At 49.8% G+C, this 20,473-nt stretch overlaps 1 protein-coding gene across 1 annotated transcript; it reads right to left on the reverse strand.

Moving 5' to 3' along the window:
- Positions 1–16,326: 16,326 nt before the first annotated feature.
- Positions 16,327–18,767, reverse strand: LOC123143921 (MEIOTIC F-BOX protein MOF). The gene is made up of 3 exons (XM_044562908.1): positions 17,082–18,767; positions 16,827–16,982; positions 16,327–16,705 (listed from the first exon to the last, which is right to left on the reverse strand). The coding sequence occupies exons 1-3, from the start codon at positions 18,063–18,065 to the stop codon at positions 16,490–16,492; spliced, it is 1,356 nt and encodes a 451-aa protein (XP_044418843.1). The 5' UTR covers positions 18,066–18,767; the 3' UTR covers positions 16,327–16,489.
- Between the last annotated feature and the right edge of the window lie 1,706 nt (positions 18,768–20,473).

The following is a 20,473-nucleotide window of genomic DNA, read 5'->3' on the forward strand; positions in this document are numbered from 1 at the left end:
GAGTTACAATGATGCCCGGTGTCTCATTTTATAGCTTCCTCGACCGCCTCTCAGCTCTCCGCAAGCGATGTGGTACTAAACGAAAGAGACAAGAGTTCCCTAGCTCCCTCTGCGCGTAGGCAAAGCAGCCGCAAGCAAACCTTTTCTTTTTCTATGGCTCGTTTGGGCTTGACCAGGCCCAATAAGAACTAAGCAGCACGCTTCCACGGCCCAGTGCCCTGGCTGGCTATTTCCAGTTCGTTTTGCTCGTTCCTCTAAGAAAAAGGCTCGTTAGTCTTTTTTTTGAATGTTGGTAGTTCTACCAAATTCATTGATCAGAAGAAAGAAGGTTGGTCCAGTTTATAAGAGAATCCCGACCCAAAAACCATACAAACAGCGCCTTTCGGCAGCAGCACACACAACACATCACCTCCCGAGCCACGGGTCCCTCTAACCGGATCCATCTCCAGGACGATGCCCCCAAGAGAGAACACGACGCTGAATGGCGCCGCCATCGTCCGATCTAAACTAGATCAAGAGTTTTCACCGGAGCACGTTGGGAAAGGCAAGGTAAGATGCTACATCGATGCCTCCAACGAGGAAGCGACGCCTGAGACCGGAGTACGACTTTCGCCGGCAGTCTCACCTGCATAACCCGAACCATGGATCCGATCAACCTACACATCGAACCACTATCCCTGCCTCCACGGCCAACCGCACCTCCTCGACGATCTCGACGTGCTTCCAACCTTGCATCCACACCCCCCACTGGACGGAGGATGCAACCCCTAGCGGCGCCATTCGTCTCCCATCGGAAGGATGCAACCAAGCACCACACCATTCGTCTCCTCGAGGATGCAACGCCTGCCGGCCATTCATCTCCCGACGAAGGATGCAACACCCGCAACGAGGTCATTCCTCTCCCGACGAAGGCTCGTTAGTCGATACCCTAAAAAAGAACTCGTTTTGCTCGTTGTCTCTGCACCTGTGGTGACCGGCGATGTCATAGGTATCTGCGCGAACCCGAAACTACCGCACATGAACTTCAAAAGAAAAAAAAACTACCGCACATGAGCCTGCCATGTTCTACACGGAAGAAGAAACTAATTAGTGGAAGCGAATTACGAGCACTCTGGTGCTTGTCCTCTCTATATTTAAAAATAATTTAGTAATTCAAAAATAGTCATAAAATCCCAGGACTATTTTGGAATCAAATATGACGGGGTATTATACTCGTATAAAAGGTTTGGCCAAGAAATGACTTCTATTGACTTCAGCCAAAAAATTATGACCACAATATAGCATGAATGATACTTGTATCTAGCGTTTTTGGGCAAATCTTTGACCCCGAACGCAATGAAAGTCATTCCATGTTTAATCTTTTTATATGAGTGCAATATTTGGTCATGTTTAATTCTATAAAAAGTTTCAAGATTTTTTGACTCTTTTTTAAATTACAAAAATATGAGGGCTCCTATGTATTTTGCTAATTAGCCTAGTATCATCGTGCGTAGCGATCGATCGAGGTCGACTATGCAAGTCATCGTGAGGTAGGCGCTTATAGTATAGTGAAAAGATAAACATCCAAAGAATTAAAATGTAACTGGTTCTCTCGCTTCCAATGCAAAAGCTAATAAGGGCATCTTTAGTCGATCCCTAAAAACGGTCAACTCTTTAGAATTTTGTTTTGAGGAGTTAAACTGAACCTAGCCGATCCCTTATCCTCTTTAACTCCTTAAAAAATTTACTCCTCGAGCAGTACTTGACCGTTGCCGCTTCTTACGATAATTTTTCTCCTCATCCCACGCATGCCTTCTCCCTGCCCGACCGCATCAACTCCTACATGGCTATCCTTGCCATCGCCGGCCACCACCTACCACCACAGACACCCCATAGCACCGACTGCTCCTCCGCCTCACTTTGATTTGGTCTCCGCTCGTCGCCGCCGCCAGAATCACGGCATATACGCCCGCCACCATCGGCGCCGGATTCAACGCACCTACGTCCCGGCGCCGTCACATTTCGGCAGAAATTGAATCGCACAGCTACCCAAAGTGCTCTATGCCGCCTCGTGGTATGTCTTCCTCCTCTCGCTCCTCGTGTCTCGCTCGTCATCCGGCCGTCGATGCATCCTCGTCCGTCCGTCGGCCGGGCTCGGCCCGCGCCCAGCAAATCGTTGGCATGCCTATGCCAATCATCAAGTGTGATGATTGATGGCGGCTAGTGCTCCACTAGGTTTCAAATATGATGGAACAACCCAGATGAATTTTCTTCAAGTGTGAAATGGACAAAGTGAGTGCATTTTTGTGCAGTAGTTCTTTGATTTAACTAAATTATGTGTTCATGGTTTACTTATTGTTATGGAAAAAGGCTGCAGCTTTTGATTTTGGGAAGAAGAATGTATTGATATACTGATTGATGGATGTTTATAAAATGTTGATCCACTAGTTGCTAAGATTAGATTGCAGAGGGCGCAATGTCCAAGTTTGAGGAGGTAGAAAACAAACAAGTGTGCAAGCTATAGAAGTCAACGGAGAAGAGCAATAAGGAGATGGAAAAACTATTGATTGGACTTATAGGAGCAGTCAAGAAAGTTGTGTTTAAGTTGAAGCGAGGCTCTCTTTGGCCACAACCATGAGATGGACCATATGCTGAGTGCCCCCGCTCCCGCTCCCGCTCCCCCCTCCTCCATCTCGCCGGAGGAGGGCCAACCACCAGCCACCCAAAAACCTCCGGCCACCTTCTCGCCGAAGCCAACTCTAGCCACCAGTCCTCTAGACGAGCTCCTCCCCACAGTAGCTCCTCCACCATCGCCATTTTTTGACCCGCCTTATGTAAAAGCCGGGCAGGTTGCGATCCGCTGTTTCCTGGGCTGTGGCAATGCCATGGGCTTGGAGTTCGAGGATGATGCCTCATACTACCTCCGCCTCGACATCACCACCCCCGCCATCCACCTCGCCTCGCTGCTCTACATCATCTTCCACTACTCCAACCGCCTCCTTGATGCCACTATCGTCGCCGCCCTGCTTCAGGCTGTTCTTGGCGGTGCTGCCGCTGATTTCTTCGTTGCCCAATGCTCTCCCCTCGTTTATCGCTTCCATGTGGCCTCTGTGCGTATAGCAGAGATCATCCTCGCACAATCCACACTTCGCTTCCGCGCATACTCCTTCTCTTTTCTGAGAACCCTACCTCCGATCCCACCTTCTCCGCCCCACACTGCCACATGCATGCCGTTGGCTCACCTGCTCCAAATTCCAGAGGATCTGGGTCTTCACTTTGAAAGCGTAGCTTGGGCACAATGTCGCTCGCTCGTCTCCCAGCGTCCACCTAACCAACCACATGGATGCCGCATGTATGCGCGCGTCATTCAGTTCCCTTTCACCCTTGATGCCACCACGATGAGTCTCATCCTAGCTTGCCTATTCGGCGGCATCCACCACCAATTCAACGTCACGGACGACGGCGATTCCTGCTTCTCCTTCACTGTGGCCTCGCCTGGCGTTGCCGCGCTCATCGCTTCCATGGGTGACTTCCACAAGCTGGGCATCATGCTCCGCTTCCCTTGGCCTGCGCCTACGGGGCGTGCTTCATGCTCACCATCGGGGTCAGCCTTGCCGTCGTCTATCGGGCCTACGTCTTCCTCGCCGACGGCAGTCGATCCTGCTCTGCTACCACCTGCGTCCACAACTATTGTTCTCTCGAAGGAGCGTCGTCAACGGCCTGGTATAAGCTTTTTCTACCGTATGCTTAATGTTCTCCGCTCCTGCCAGCTTACACCACATGCAAATTACACCCACCACACGCATTTGTTTTGGGTCACCTTTCTACCAATTAATGTTAGACCTAATGAACTATTAGTAGAATCTGCCCTAAACCACTGCTTTTCGGTCAAACAAGATTTTCTAGCAGTCAAAGTTCATGAGCATGTGTACAAGTCTGGCGTCCTCTCCCGATCAATTAAGATTCAAATCCTCAGCCTAGGGTCCATAGATTTTGAAGGGTTTCGGATCTTTCTCTTTGACCAGCTCGAACAAGCCGTTGCTCACTGCAGTCGTTATTTCCATCATTACACTAAGTTTGCTTACCCTACATTGCCCCCTCGATCAGACTCCATTCTTGGACCTTTTGAGCGTCGGCATCTCCAGACCCGCACGACACTGCAACCCACCTTGATCGCACGCTTGCACCACGTCCCCCCTAATGCGCATGCACCGCTGGCCCACCCCATGCATCATGATGGCGGTGCGGCGCCCCCTGCCCCACCAAATCTAGCAAAAGATCCGTACGCTGCCCCTGGTTCGGCGCATGCGGATGGAGCGAGCGCGAGCCCCCAGAACCCCCTCTCTGTCTCTCTGTCCGTGCCAATTTTGGACGAGCTGCTTGCCCGCCCCACGTCTAATCCAGGCACGTCTGCGCCGCCCCCTGTCGCCCCACGCCCGCCCCCGATGAACGTATCTGCTGCGAATCTCGCCTTGGGAATCGACGATCCGTCCAGCCCGCACACCTGCCCGTCGCCACAGTCCCCTCCCGCCACCCATGACCAGCATCTAGACCTCATGATCAAGCCTAATCCCTCTGCTCAGCCTACGACGGCCGCTCGGTCACCACGCCCCTGCCCGTCGCCCCCTCGCTCCCTGTCACACGCAATGGGCCCAGCCGCCCTGGCGGCGGATATGTCACCCGTGCAGTCCAACCACAAAACGACGAGCTCGTACAGAGATGCCCTTCTCTCCTCCCCCATCGATCACAACCCTCTCCCCCCTCCTCTATATAACTCATAGCCGTCTCCCACTCCGCATCGACGCGCTCACACTCCTCCTCCAACACAAAGAAAGTAGCGCTGCTTCCGCTGCCTAGCTTTAGATCACCTCGTCGAAGCTTGCCGTGACCCAGTCCGTTGTGCCCGCTGCTGGAGGAACGGCCACCGCATCCATGACTGCAGGTACAGGCGCATCTGGCCCATTTTACCTCCCCTTCCTGACGCGTTCCATTCTCAACCTAATCCAGCCTTTTGCACTCGCAGCATGGACTCCGCCGGCTCCTCGTCGACGGCAGCTCGCGCATCCCGCACACTCATGATCGGTGACGTCCCCATCATCCTTTCCGAACCATTCCCCGCCCTCTGCGTCCCCTCACCTTTCATCATCCACGGCACCCCGGTCGACTCCGCCACCCCAGCTCCTCCACCTCCCTCCCCACCACGCTCCTCTGCACCTCCACCCACGCCTACCTCACTCCCACTAGCTTTCAACCACACACTCTCTCCACCCTTCGACACACAGGAGCTGCGAGGCCGGCTTGCCGACGTTTTCCTCGCCTCACAGTACACCAGAGCCTCGTCTCATGTCTCCGAGACAGACACTGAGGAGGATCTGCCCCGTCCGGCCCATGAGGCCGGGCTGCTGCCTCCCTATGGAGACATGCCACTAGTTGCAGTTCCTCCTTGTCTCGTCCACTGCCCGCGTCGCTTTGCCTTCGTCCACCTTTGCACGCCAGTCCCCAACCCCACTCCCCTCATCCGTAGAGCCATCCAGCACACTTGCGGCAACCCTGCCTTTATCATGGGCGGCTCCTGGAGGAGGATCGCCTGCCTCACCTTTCACACACCAGCTGCACGCAATGACGTGCTCAACCACAGCCCCATCGAGTTCGAGGGAAACTCTATCACTATTGAGCCGGTCGAGCACGTCGACCGCTCCATTGCCATATACACTGACCTTGCCGAGGTCGAAGTCTCAGAGTTTCCACATGAGCTATGGCATGAGGATGGCATACGCTTCACCCTCACTTTCCTTGGCGACGTGTGCGCCATTGACGACTTCTGCCTCCACGGTATCGACTACACGTCGGTCCGTGCCCTCGTCCTTCTCCAATCTGGCAAGCCAGCCCCTCCAGGCATTGTCATCCAGATCCCAACCATAAACGAGATTAAGATCGCCAAAGTTGTCGAGGTCTCCCGCTGGCACCACGGGGATGGTGCCAACCCGTTCAGTGATGGCTCCTCTGACGGTGACTCCGCTCCTCCCTCTCAGCGAGCCTCACCGCGGCCGCTCTCCCTGCTCACATTGCTCCTCTTGTCTCTGTGATACGTGCGGGGTGGCGCGCCGACCCCACCTACGGTGGCACTAGGCCGGTCGCCCCCCATGCCCCTTCTGAGCCTCATGAAACCGACACAACCCAGTCAGCTCTGGCCTCACCTCTCACCCTCCATGGTTCCCGGCGCCAGCCTCTCATCATCTCTGACGACGATTCGGCCGCCTCGGATGACATGCATGCACCGCTCCTGCATGCCGCTTCAGACTCGCTGGACGTGGTGCATGCACCCCCTTCCGACACTCATGCCCCACCTGTCATACGCCCGGTTGCCCAGGTGGGTGCCGTGGTGCCACCTACCCCGTACACTAACCTGTCTGTCGCTCCTCTAGACGCCGGCCCGCTGGTGCAGTCCAGCGCCTCTGCGTTCTCTGCGGTCCCCACTCCTGCAGATGCACCTGCTGCGCCTCCTTCCTTCACTTTCACCGCGGGCGAGTCTTCCCGTGCTACTGGTAACCAATCTACCCCCCCCCCCCCCGTGCTCAATTAGTCTAATCTCTCACCCTTTGTTTATTTGCCGCTGACTGATGTACCCTTGGACGCAGCCCTCCCTCTGCAGGACCTAGACACCCACGAGTGGATCATTCGCAAGGCGCGCCGCAAGTCCGAGCGCGATCAGTCCGTCTCCAAGGACAAGCTGCGGCGGAGTGCGCGGCTGGCTGGCAAGCAAGCCTCCTACTCCCCCATGCTTGCTAAAGCCGTTAAGGCCAAGGCTGCTCGCCTCTCCGCTGCAGATGTCGACACGGCAATTGGCTGTGCTATCCAGGTGGCACGCCTCCACGAGCTTGACGCCCCTCCTGCCTCCTCCGAAGACCTTGCTGCCATTGCTCTGCTCTGCGGCGCTGACGACGAGCAGCTGGATGCCATCCTTGGCTCCAAGGATGCTGCCTCTGGTGACGATGCTACTCCATGACCAGTCGTCCTCGCCACCCTGGAGTTACGGTGCGACCTCTGCCTCACCTAGCTTCTCTGCATGGCACCGTTAGATCGCTGTTCTTTTGGTTTTCGCTTCCTATGTCGCATGCTCCTATGCTACTTTTGGCCTCACCTATAGCCTTTGTGACTGTATGCCAGATGTACTCCGTTTCTGTTTGTTGGTGTTCGATCGGTCTCAATGAGTAATGACGCCTTTCTAATCTGCTCTTGGAATGTACGAGGACTTGGCGATAACGATAAGTGCTCTGACGTGCTTTCCGAACTAATCACAACTAAACCGCACATTACGCTCTTACAAGAATCAAAAATCGACTCTCTCTCCGACAGTAAAACAAAATCCTTCCTACCACGCCAGGCCGACCAAGTTTTCTCCTTGCCAGCTATCGGAACCGCGGGTGGCACCATCTCGGCCGTCAACTCTGCGTCCTTCCAAGTTGTGTCCTTCTCCCACTTAACCTTCTCCTCCACACTAATCCTCCAATCAACTGCCTGAGCACACCACATTGCCATTACTAACATCTATGCTCCCCCTCGCGCTCTCTCAAGTTAGCGTTCTTAGACGAACTCGCCTCAATCGCACAACCAGATGACACCCCATGGCTCATCGCCGGTGACTTCAATCTTATCCGTTTCCCCTCCGAAGAAAATAACGCCGCCTTCCACCCCGCCGAAGCCAATGCGTTCAACCAAACCTTAGATAACCTAGCACTTATCGAATTGCCTCTTCTGGACCGCAGGTTCACTTGGTCCAATAACCGTGCCTCCCCCACCCTAGAATGGCTAGATCGCGTCTTTTTAACCTTGCATGGGCAGATGCTTTCCCTAACACTTCCCTTTCCTCTCGATCCCGCTTTACGTCGCGATCACGTTCCACTCCTCATCCACGTCACCACCGCCATCCCTCGATCCAGCTTTTTCAAATTCGAAGCGGCCTGGGCCACCTCACGGCCCTGCAAGGACATTGTTGCTCAAATTTGGGCTGCACAACCCTCATCGCCAAACAATGTTGTTGCCTCCCTCGTCTCCGCACTCAAAAAATCTCATGCCCGTCTTAAGACTTGGGCACGTTCTCGTATCCCCTCCCACCTTCGTGAGGCTCGCTGCCAAGCTGCAATCACAGCCCTAGACCTCGTTGAAGAAACTAGACCCCTAACTCAGCCAGAGTCGCTTACTCGCAAAATCATCATCTCCTTGCTTAAGAGTGCCATCCACGAGAAAATGACATACTGGCGCTGGCGTGCTAAAGTATCTCGCGCTATCCACGGAGGAGAAAACACCAAGTTCTTTCACATATCTGCCTCTCAACGTCTGCGCAAAAACAAAATATTCACCCTCACACGTGACGGGTCCGAATACTCTGCGCATCCCCAGAAAGCGGAAATTCTCAGAGACTTCTTTGTTTCTCTAGTTGGCACCCCAGGCCTGACAACCTGGACCTTTGATCTAAAATCTATTTACCCTCACACGGTGTCTGGTCTCCACGCCCTCGATGCACCCTTCTCCGAAGATGAAATTAAGCATGCGTTTCTCACTATGAACCCCCAAGCCAGCCCGGGTCCGGATGGCTTTGGACCTATCGTTCTGGCCAATAGTCAAAAACCTCGTCCTACCTTTCTTCTCACATTTCCACCAAGGTATCGCAGACACAGAACGTCTAAACGGTGCCCACATTGTACTCCTCCCCAAGAAGGACGCGTCGACCTCCCCTGACGCTTTTAGGCCCATCTCGCTGCAAATTTGCCCGATCAAAGCGGTTGCAAAAGTTATCACATCTCGTCTAAAACCTTTCATCCCTATGCTAGTTCATGGCAATCAAACCGGCTTCATTTCTGGTAGAAACATCGCTGAAAACTTTGTCTTCGCAGTCGATCTCGTTAGCTCTTGCCACTCTCGCAAAAAACCTACCATGGTATTCAAGTTGGACTTCCGAAAAGCTTTCGACTCTGTCGCATGGCCTGCGCTTCTAAAAATTCTGGCTGTGCGGGGTTTCTCCTCCACCTTCTCCCGGTGGATCCAAAACATCCTCCTCACCGGCAAAACATCCATTCTCCTGAACGGGGTTCCGGGCAAATGGATCCAATGCAAAAATGGTTTGAGGCAGGGCGACCCAGTATCTCCCTATCTCTTTCTTATCGTCGCCGATCTCCTTCAACAGCTCATCCTCCAAAACTCAGACTCTGCACTCCACCACCCCATCTTCTCCCATCTGCCTCCCACTGTCCTCCAATACGCCGATGACACGCTCATCGTTGCAGCCGCCTCCTCTGCAGCCGCCTCAACCCTCAAAAACATCCTAAATACCTTTGCACTTGCCACCGGCCTCACCATCAACTTTGCCAAAACTACCCTAGCCACCCTACACACCGACGAAACCACGTCCACTAACATCGCCCTGGCCATGGGATGCTCTTGCGCCTCCTTCCCGCAAACTTATCTAGGACTCCCCCTCGCCCCCACTAGGCACCTCACTAATCACTTCAATCCTCTGCTAGAACGAGCTAGGAAACTACTTTCTGGCTGGCGTGCCAAGCTTCTTGATAAAGGTGATCGGCTCATCCTCATCTCTTCTGTCCTCGACTCAATCCTTGTCTATTTCATGTCTGTGTTCCGCATCCCAAAGAAAACAATCAAAACTCTGGACTCGCTGAGGAGAGCACTTTTTTGGGCAGGGAAGGATGCTTGCTCAGGTGCTCAATGTCTTATTGCATGGAAAAATGTTTGCTTACCAAAAAATACGGTGGTTTAGGGCTCAAAAACCTACATGTGCAAAACAACTGCCTTCTCATGAAATTCAGTGCCAAAGCCCTCTCCACTACACAAACCCCTTGGCTAGAATGGCTAGATCTCCAACACCCTAATGCTTTAGTCTCCCCACCCCCGCAAACCTCTTTCCTTTGCCGCACAATTTCACAACAGCTCGCCTCTCTCCAAAATATAACCTTTGTGCTGACAAACAGCGACTCACACACCTACTTTTGGCTAGACACCTGGTTGACTCCACAACCCTTGGCCACTACCTTCCCCCACTTATTCTCCCACTCCACTCTACAGCTGGTTAAAGTGGCTAACATTTTGCATTTCGGTATTCAAGCTAACCTCCGTAACCATCTCTCTCTTACGGCAGAACAAGAACTTGTCTCGCTTGTGGCTGTTTTGCAGGATTTCATGCCTTCGGCTGGGGAAGACCAACGGTTCCTTCGACACGGCATTACCTTCTCCACCAAACATGCATACGCCGCCCTCATGGAGCAGCCAGATCACAATCATCATGCCCCGCTCATCTGGTCAGCAAAGATTCCTCGGAAGCTAAAAGTCTTCGCTTGGCTGCTCTTCAAAGACCGCCTCAACACCAGGTGCAACCTTGCACACAAACATATAATCGACTCAGATATTTTCCCTCGGTGTGCGAGGCTGCCAGAAGACTCCAGCCACCTGTTCATCACATGCCCCCTCGCCAATACGATCTGGCAACATCTTGGCCTTCTGCCCCAGTCTGACGGTATCACAGACCTCTGGGATGTCGCTATCCCTGCTCACCTCTCCACCCCGCATGGCCTTCAGTCCTCTTGGCCCTATTATGGATGATCTGGTCCGCTCGCAACGACATGGTGTTTAGGACGATTGATCAAAGTTCTGTAATAACCCTTAGAAACCTTATTTCCGCTCTGGATCTTTGGTCTCATCGTCTTGTGCTTTCACAGGACAAGGAGGACGTCTTCTCGTGACGTTCCTACCTTTCTGCACGGTGCACCGTGCCTATGTAATGCTGTACTTACTGCCTCGGCAGTCCTTTGAGTAATATATTCAGGTGGGGGAGCTCCTCCCCCCCCACCCCGGTGATTCTCAAAAAAAAAATTGAAGCGAGTAATTTTCCTCGTCGTTTTCTTTGTATTAGTACTCCTAGTGAGGAACAGGTCAAAAATGTGCCCAAGATGTCGTTTAATGAAGTGATTGAGTAGTAGAGCTTTAACTTGATGGCGTCAAAATAAATGAATTTGTGTTAAAAAGTTTTGGAGTTAAGTTTTAGGGGTCCAACTAGGAACCAATTTCATCCGTCTAAAAACAGGAGTAAGGTTCCTTGTCCCTTTCATCTGTCTTTCGTTTCACCCGTGCATTTTCCTCACGTACGTACTAATACTCCCTAAATGTAGCACATAAAAAACCATTTTAGATGAGAAAACAAGCCAATCAAACTCTATGGTGGAACCCAATTTAAAGCATAACATTGGTTGGCACGTGTCCAACTTTTAACTCTTCGCTCCTCCTCCTCCAAGAAAGGAAGCTAGGGTTTCTGCCTCTCGCCGGCGCCGCCGCAGGTCCGCCTCGTCTCCGGTGGCCCTAGGGCCATGGGGGCGCGGTGGACCCTGCCAAGGGCCGGCGGGAGGGCTCCGTTTTCAATCATTTTTTCCTGTCTTGTTAGGGTTTGTGTCCTGCTCAAGAAGGCGAGACGGCGGCGGTTCCCTGAAGATGGAATAAAGGTCTCCCCGCCTAGCCCCCGTTCCAGCGGTGCATCTAGCATCGTTGGTGGCCGTGTGGAGGTGTGTCTCCGGCGGATTTATCTTTGGTGGATTTGCTCGGATCTCGTCGTTGTTTGTCTACGTTCGTGTGTCTTCGGGTTGAATCCTTCCAACCTACGTTATTCTTCATCGGCGGCAGTTGATGTTCTGGTGCGCTGGTCCTATGGGGCCTTAGCACGAGGACTTCCCGACTGTCTACTATAACAAGTTGTGCCCGACTCCGGCGATGGAGGGGTGATGACGGCGGCGCGCCTTCGGCTCGCTTCAGTGCTTGTAGTCGTCGCTAGGTGGTCTACGGATCTGGATGTAATTTTTATTTCTGGTGTTCGTTGTATGCCATGATTGAAGATGAATAGATTGAAAGTTTTTCCGCAAAAAAAAGAAAAAGAAAAGCATAACATTGGTCAAGATCAGCATACTCTGGAGCAGCATAAAAGCACCCACAAAGCCAGATCTTTGCAACAAAGTTTCATCCTTGCCGTGAAGATCAAAATTCCTCAATTAGAAGGGTTACAACATAGCATCCAATAATTAGAACTCATCTAATTACCCCCGCACAAAGAGATGTGCAATGCATGCATATCTCCATATGCTCTTAATTGCGCATGCATTTACTCACAGAATAGCTCATGATTCCAATAAAAGGAAATGTGATACGCAACAACAAAAGTACAATCGCAACCTTTGAGGCATCCACATGTTCCGAAGTAGTAATCCAGTTGTCCACAAAGAAGAACTCTGAGAAAACTAAAGAGAGGGATTAGCCTAGCGGTAATCTGGAATAATTATAAGTCTAAATTCTAATTAGACAAGAGGAGAGATTAGAGCGCGCAGCTAAGGGGGGGGGGGGGGGGGGGGGGGGGGTGGGTCCTACAAAGAATTGGTGTGTTATATGCGGATCCCTCGCACACATCTATACCTCTATATACGAATATAAAATGAGTGAGTTATTAATGTGCAATGCAATTAATTTCTTGCTTAATATTATCGTGCATTGCTTGTACACAATTGCTATTATTATATACTAGATGATGCCCCACATGTTTTTGCGGAAACCTTGGTAAAACAGATGCATAAATAGATGTCCTAAAGTAAATAAAAAAATAAAATCGGGATATATTTTGAAAACAATAAAGTATATGAAGCATGTTACAAAATGTAATATAAAAAGAGAAATCTATTGGATCGAAGTCAAACGGGGTGAAATTTTGAACAAGTGTGTAATATGACCTATATATATTTGCTCCAAGGGTCCAACGTACTAATATATGTAGGTTATGGTACAAAATTTTGTAACATGACAGTCTATGTTGCGCACAAAAATTAGTGAAATAAATCCAAACATGATTGCTGAGGTGGCATGGTTGCATGAATAGATTAGTGCATAAATTGTAACTTATGACCACATGCATGGCTTGATGTTGTGGCATAGTTGCATGAAAAAAAATAATAGATAGTGGGTTGCAACTATTCAAGAATAGAGGATAGGAACCATAAAAAGAAGAAGAATAGAGGATAGGTGAACAAGGGCGTGCCCAACTTAAGGGGGAGAGGAGCCCCCGCCCCCCCTTCCCTCTCAATTCAGTTCCGTCACCTTCCATAAACAGGGTCCCCCTATTGGGCCCCTTTCAGCCTAGGTGGGGGCAGCCCCCTTGGTCCTAGCCAAGGCGGTTTGTACCTATAACCTGTCGGAAATTTTCAGGAATCTTCTAAACCTTCCATAAATAGACTGAAACCTTTCTGGGCACTTATAGAACTCATTTTTTCATACTCTATGGTCTCTTAGTTCTCATATAAATTACCAGTCGTTAAGCGCGTGACCCCACAGGTTCCAATATAAGTAGCCATGACCCATAATTCACACTCTGCATTTTTAAACCGAACCAAAAAACCATACCAAAAAACATAATTGAGCCATTTCTATGGACTATGGCTTTATGCTTTTTGATATGGTATGAAATTTTCTTCCATTTTGATTTTTTTTGGTGTATACAAAAGAACAAAATAGTTAACAAATTAACCAATGCAAAAAAACATATATTTCTTGAGCGAACAACCATATTTTCTTTGTACAAGAGCCAAATTCCCCGCTAAGCACATTCATTTTTCTTGTAACATAGTCGTTTTGCTCTCAAAAAATGCTAAGCACATCCATAAACAAATCAAGTATACATTTGTATGGACGAACAACTATCAGTGCAATAATCCATGCATGCACATATAGTTATATACTTCCTCTATTCGAAAATATAACTGACGCTCAAACTGATGTATTTAGATGTATTTTAGAGCTAGATACTTCTGTTTCATCGACAACTATTTCCGGACAGATGTAGTATTTTTATATAAAAAGATATGTGTTTTTAGTTATAAATTTGTAAAATATTAGTATACCATTTTTAAATTAGCGTCAACTTTGGTTATTATGGTATATAGTGAAACCATGCCAAATTAATTTGGTATATAGCAAAACCAAACCATGTTTTAATTTCATACCATATTTACTTAAGTATCAATGCACAGAGTTACATGGAACACCTTTCGGTCAATAATTAACTACGGGTTCTGGACACCCTTGATAGTTCTCACATATTTAAGTTTCGCATACTATTCCCTTCAGTTTGCGACACGTTACAAAACTCAAGGCGAGACATTATCGGCATCCCCATGATCAACACCTTGATCACTATACCGATAATCCTCGTTACCAGTTTTGTTCTCTTTGCTCATTTATGTATTTTGGTATCCCTGCAATCTTAATCACATGTGTCTATCCAGGCAATGATGGTACGGTCATACTGAGTGGGCCGAGGGAGTATCTCTTCATCGTCGGAGGAGCAAATCCCAATTTTTTACTATTGATACCGAGACATACTTTTTCTGGTATACGTCACACGGTTATGGTGTGACAGGAAACCCCAACGTAATCATCTGGTATGTTCTCATACGATTTTCTCATGATCCAAGGACGTAAGTAAATGTTAGCATATTATGTGAAAATACTGACAACATAATGATGATGCAATCTCATAGTAATTCATAAGTTGGGTCTATCCAACATAATATGGTGTGTTGAAGGGACATCTATATGATCCGATCGACTGCATAAGACCCACAGTAGCAATAGAATGGGGAAAGTATACAGAAAATACATATATAGAAATATAAACAAACTAATCTCTATTACTTGAAAAGAACGTAAGGTTCCCATTTCACTTTTTTTCCCACCACCCCTTTGTCCAACCTTCCATGTATATGATAATCAATCATCTTAATTTACTTACCTTCTGAACCAATTCCACTTTAATTTACTTACCAAACTTCTAGTCAAAATATAAGGTAAATCACGGTCAGAATTTGATGAACATTTATTTACACAATCACATTATTATTGACAGATAAATCACAAGCTAACATACTAGAATATTTTATATCCCGTTGCAACGCACGGACATGGTTCTAGTATATATAAACGAGCAAAGACCTGCAGGTGGTGGGAGAATCAAAGTCCGAGGTGGAGAGGTGCAAACAATTCGTGGGCACAAGTGTGTTTGGGTTGGGTAGTAGCAGTAGATGCAGGGTTGGTTCTTTTTCATAGGGTATTGTGGTCGGTAGGGCGAGTTGGTATCTTTCGGCCCATGTTAGTTTGGATGTATGGCATACGTGGGGAGGGTGGCATGTCATTTAAGTTCTCGAGCTGGTGTGCTTGCGGGCGGTGTATGATTTTGCTGATGTGTCATTGTGGGATTGTCGTAGATCCATGAGTGCAGTCATGTCACTTTGGGTAAAGGTATTGTCAGACATTTGTGAGCACCTGTTACTAGGGTGCCCTCGAGCATCATTCCCCCCTTGGTTGTGTCCTCGAAGAGCCCATATTCGGCCCCATCCTTTATGATCTTGTGCTCCAGGTGAAAAACAAGATCTGGATTGCCGAATCTTACGATGGTGTAGCTGATAATGTCGCTTACTCCTTGGAGGTGTAGTTCTTGGAGGTCTTGGTCCTAGGGTTGCGCATGCACATGACTTGATTCTAGCTAGATACTCCTAGGTGTGTCACCACCCTGCAAATGTGGTTCCCATGGGTGGCATGGGTAGAGGATTGTGAATGATCTCGTGTTGTGGCATCTTGGTCGCAGGGCAATTGATTGGCAATTGCAGACATGCATGGCGGCTAGCGAGGGTTGCGGTGGTGGTTGGTAGCGCAGAGCTCAGAACGCGAGAGGTGCTTGGTAATTTCGAGGCCTCGGGGCCATCATGGTGCGAGGCTGATGGTCTGCAACGCCATCAACTTTCTCCAAAGCGGAAGGGGCCACAGCTATGCCCTTCTTTGTGGAGTTGGGTTCTCTTCTATGTCATGGGGTTTGGTAGGTTTAGTGTGTCTTGTGCACTAGTGAGGATGACATAGGTTGGGGTATGTTTGGTAGTGGGTTGTAATGTTTGTCTGTCAGCTATTGATCATGGTCTTATCTTGAGTGGTGGTTGTTTGACCTAGTTTCAGACTTGTACAATTGTAATTATATTTCTTCTATCATGCATCGAGACAAAAGCTTTGTGTTTTCTCAAAATATAATAATTAAATGCATAGATCAATGTGGGCATGGCTGTACAAGATTGCAAGAAGAAACAATCATGTTTTTTTTTTTTTTTTTTGCAAAATACTTTAAACTTCTCCTATTATCTACTTTTACCTTCAACAAAAGGAAATCAAATGTCTCATGAAGAAGGAAAGTACAGAAAGCCAGGTCAAGATAATTATTTGATTATGACATGTGAATCAAGCAACATGAGTACCTCCGACCGTTTTGGCTGGCTGAATTTGGATTGCTCATTGTAAGGTTGTATGATTATGATAAAATCTGGATCCAACATTCCAAGCTGTTTGATCTGTTGATAAACACAGAATTTTTTCAATTCATCAGAGCTCCCCTAGTTTTGTCCGGAATATTATTCCTAACTCTTCATTTCTACACAACAGCCATGGATTTCTTGATGTGCATCCACTGTGCTGGCAACATTCCCTCTGAAATTTCTGACAAAATCTTAGACATGTGAGGCTCATCTTCCAACCGGTGCTTGAGTTCTATCGATTTGAGCTTCTTGCACCAGAAAACAGGTGTTGTCGAGCTACGCCTTTTGGAAGATTGTTTCCTCTTACTCTTCTTGAACGGAGGAGCTAACAACTGTGGTTCATGAACAATGCTCAGTGAGTATTAGTTTTTTTTACATGAAGTTAATGTCAGATTAATTAGGGGCAAAAACATAAATGAAGGATCCAATAAGAGTGTCATGTTAATTACGTACCGTGCAGTTGTCCAATTCAAGTTCCTCCAGGTTTGGTGTGTTCGAGAGGATGCTTGTCAATGCCTGCAACTTCACTCCAAGATCACATCTTTCTAGGAGCAAAGCCTTCAAGTTATGGAGCATGGGGAATTCTTCAGATTCCTCTTGAAGCAGTGCCTACAAAGGATGATACAATGAGATAATACATCGATGGATTTTCCAAATATATATATATTGATCAAACTTAGTTGACCAGAGAATGCAATGCATGCGTACTGTAGTGGGGAAGCCTGATAGATGTAGCTTGGTAACGTTGGGGATGAGGGCCAGGAAGCTGCACATGGACTTGAGGAACTCGAGTTTGCGTTTCTTTCGCGCTCTCTGGTTCGGCTGCCCGCCGTAGCTCGTGTCCGTGAGCCGGATCGAAGCATCGGCGAGCGACAGTAGCTCTGGTGCGGCCGCTCCGGCGACACAGTAGCAGTCCCTCCCGTCGTACGGAATCTCGAGGAGCAGGTAGGCAAGGCGGGGAGCCGCGAGCTTGAGCTCGGCCCCAGCGAGGTTGCAATGGGGGTCGATGACTGTGAGGCTCTTGAGCGTTGGCGAGGCTACGACGTGGAGCTTCTCCATCCTGCACCTCTCGACGTGGAGGTCCTCGAGGACCGGGCAGTACCCACCGAGGCCTTCCACAAAACCAGGTGCCATGTTCACCCCGACGAGACGTAGCGTGGTCAGGCGCCGGGTAAAGCCGCCAGCGCATAAGCCTTTGGACGACAAGTCCGGCTGCCGGCGAGCGGGGGCAGCGGCATAAGAGTACGCGATCGACGCGTGCGGCTTCCAGAAGACGGTGCCGTTGTGAGCGGTGCTGATGTCGACGGTGGCCGGGAAGCGTTGGAGGCCGCGGCGGACCCACCTGTCGGAGAACATGTCGCCGCAGTGACCCGCCCTGTTGCTGACCAGGTGCAGGCGGAGGACGTCGAGCTCCACCGCCGCCGGGAGCGACGACAGCATGTGGTCGGTGAAGTCCTCGAAGCGCTCCCACTGGTCGTCGGCGAACTCCCTCTCGTCGATCACGGCGCAGCGCACCTCGCGCCAAAGGTGCCTCCACCGCCGGGACAGCACGCTCGTCTGCCTGGCCTGCCGTGACCCGAGCAACGATATTATACAGTGCAGGAGGCAGTCCGGTAGGTCACCAAGCCGGTCGACAGCGTCAACGCGGCGGCGCTTGATGGAATCCATGCCGATCGGATCGCGGCGTCGCATCGCATCACGGCAACCGGCGGCGCAGTAATTGGAGGGTTTTGGACTGTGCTATTCAGCACCGTGCCCAGGGTATAGCAAGCGGCGGACCAAGGTCCTTCCGTGATGGGCCGAGCAATGTGTCCACCCACCTTTTTTTCTTTGCGAAAGCAACAATTTTTTTTAGAAGCACATGTAACTTTATTTATACTTATAACAATTACAGGTACATTGATTTCGACCTCAGATAAAAAAAATACAGAGTAACTTATGTGACTAAGAATTATAATGAAATCTCCTGAAAACACCTTCGTAGTATCAATCTCTACTCGAAGAAATACTCCAAAGACTTCGGTAAAGAGGCTATAATTAGACTCGAGCAACGATGTTGTCACTCTTTCACCCTCACAAACATTACCAATAATGGTTTTTGAAAGCGCCTTGAGTCGCCCATCCAAAAAGATGAGAAGCCTTGATCGATGAATGTACCTGGTCTAGAGATGCCCCCTAAAAGTGCAGGCCGTCGAATCACTATATCTTCATCATGATGTCGATGAAATATTTCACCTTCACAAAAAATCAGACAAATAAAAAAGCTCGATGCAATAACATAAACTCATCAGATCCGAATAATCGGTTCTGCGAGGAAAAAGCTCTCTAACCTCTAACTGCTCTCGGGTCGCTCCTCGTGGGCGACTCGAGGGCGACAAACCCTAGCTCTCTCAGGCCTCCCCCTCCTCCCTTCCCCGCCCCGCCGCCACCCGAGGTGGTCGCCGGCGTTCCCGCGCCGCTGTCAGTGAAGGTGGCGGCGAGGTCCCTGCTGCCCTGCATCTTGTGGGGAGCTTTGGTACGCCGGGGCGGCGGCCCTGGGTGAGAAGGCGGCGTCGACCTCGGCTGGCGGGTGGCGCCGCAGGTGTTGGCTGGCCCTCCCGGTCACGTGGGCGGCGGTGGCTCCTCGCGGCGTGGTCTGCCCCGGCGGCTGCGCCAGATCTGGATCCCGGTGGGCTGCTTCGGCCTCATCCATCCTCGCCGGCTGCGGATTCGGCTGTATCTGGATCCCGTGCTTCGGGCCGGCCTGTGGACGTGGTGAGGGAAGATCTGGGAGGGGGGAAACCCCCGGTCGACCTCAACGCCAACAGTGGCTCCGGCCCCGTTTTCCCTCTTGAGGGGGCGCTCGATTCCCTCCTTCCCCCTCCTCCATCCACCTCATCCCGGGTGAAAACCTTGGCTGCATGCGGCCAGGCGACGGCGGCGCTCCGGCGTCGTTATCTTCTTGAAGACGCCACCTTGGGATGGTTGGAGGGTTGTGGATGTGCGTCGAGCTATCGGCTTCGGTTGCGGCTGTGTGGTTCCTGCAGGATGTCATTGGTAGTGGGTGTGTGGTCGCCTTCCCGCTCTGGTTGTTGTGGTTCGCCGTCAGGTGGCGCTGTGGGGTTGCTGGCCAGTGGTGGTGCTCCATTGGGGCGAGCGGAGATGAGGTCTCCCCTCCGGCAATGTGTGAGGAAAGATGGTGGTCTCTCCTCCATTCCCGGCTTGCAATTCTGACTATGGCGACGGTGATCATTCCGCGGTGGTGTCCCTGTCATCCTCCATCTAGTGCATCTCTTCGGCCTCTGCACACGCTGATCCTCTTCATCTTGGAGTTCCTCTTCGACTTGATCCTGTAATTTTCTTAAGTGGCAACTGTGTGTGACCTTCTCAAGTTAGCTTCTTGGTCTAGCTGCCTACTCTTTTTTCTTGTATCAAGTTTGTTCCAATGTTGGAAACACCATTGTATCCCCTAGCCGGTTGATGGCTTCATTAATTTGAAGTCGGGCATGATGCCTTTTATCTAAAAAAAACTCTCTAACCTCATGGCACCACCAAAAAAATGAGAGAAAATATATTCTCACAAAACTATGATGATCTCTAGATGTTAACGAAGGACAAAGAGGTCTTGAAGATCTGGGGTCCCCCCTTCCTCTCAATGCTAAGATAGCGGCTAGAGGCGAGGGGACCTAATTTTTTCAGATGGCGATAACGGCTGCAGCAGCAGGAGAAACCCTCCTGGTCGCTGGATGGATGGGATCCCTCAATCTGTTGTGCACACCACGGATAGAAATCAACAATTATTAGTGGACTAGCAAATATGTCTGTGCGTTGCAACAGGACGTCATACTTGTTTCGCTAGGGCGTAATATTTTCTCTCCCGTTGCAATGCATGGGCATTTTTGCTAGTCTTTTATAATATGCGATCAGTTTTTTTTAAATCACCAGCATTTTTTGAACCCATGAACATTTTACGATTCCCAAACATTTTTTTGACTTCCCGAACATTTTATGATTTCATGATTTTTTTCAAACTCGCAACTTTTTAAATTTGAAATTTTGGGAAATCCTGAATTAGTTTAAAGAAGGAAAAAAATTAAAAATTAAAATGAGAAAAGGAAAGG

Source organism: Triticum aestivum, chromosome 6D (genome assembly GCF_018294505.1).
Source record: "Triticum aestivum cultivar Chinese Spring chromosome 6D, IWGSC CS RefSeq v2.1, whole genome shotgun sequence".
Classification (NCBI taxonomy): domain Eukaryota; kingdom Viridiplantae; phylum Streptophyta; class Magnoliopsida; order Poales; family Poaceae; genus Triticum; species Triticum aestivum.

Bases quoted from the DNA above. Each gene is read 5' to 3' on its own strand.
- LOC123143921 (XM_044562908.1), bottom strand. From the start codon at position 18,065: ATGCGACGCCGCGATCCGATCGGCATGGATTCCATCAAGCGCCGCCGC. The intron at 16,983-17,081 runs GTACGCATGCAT...CATCCTTTGTAG, and splicing joins TATCAGGCTTCCCCACTACA to GCACTGCTTCAAGAGGAATC. The intron at 16,706-16,826 runs GTACGTAATTAA...CATGAACCACAG, and splicing joins TTGAATTGGACAACTGCACG to TTGTTAGCTCCTCCGTTCAA.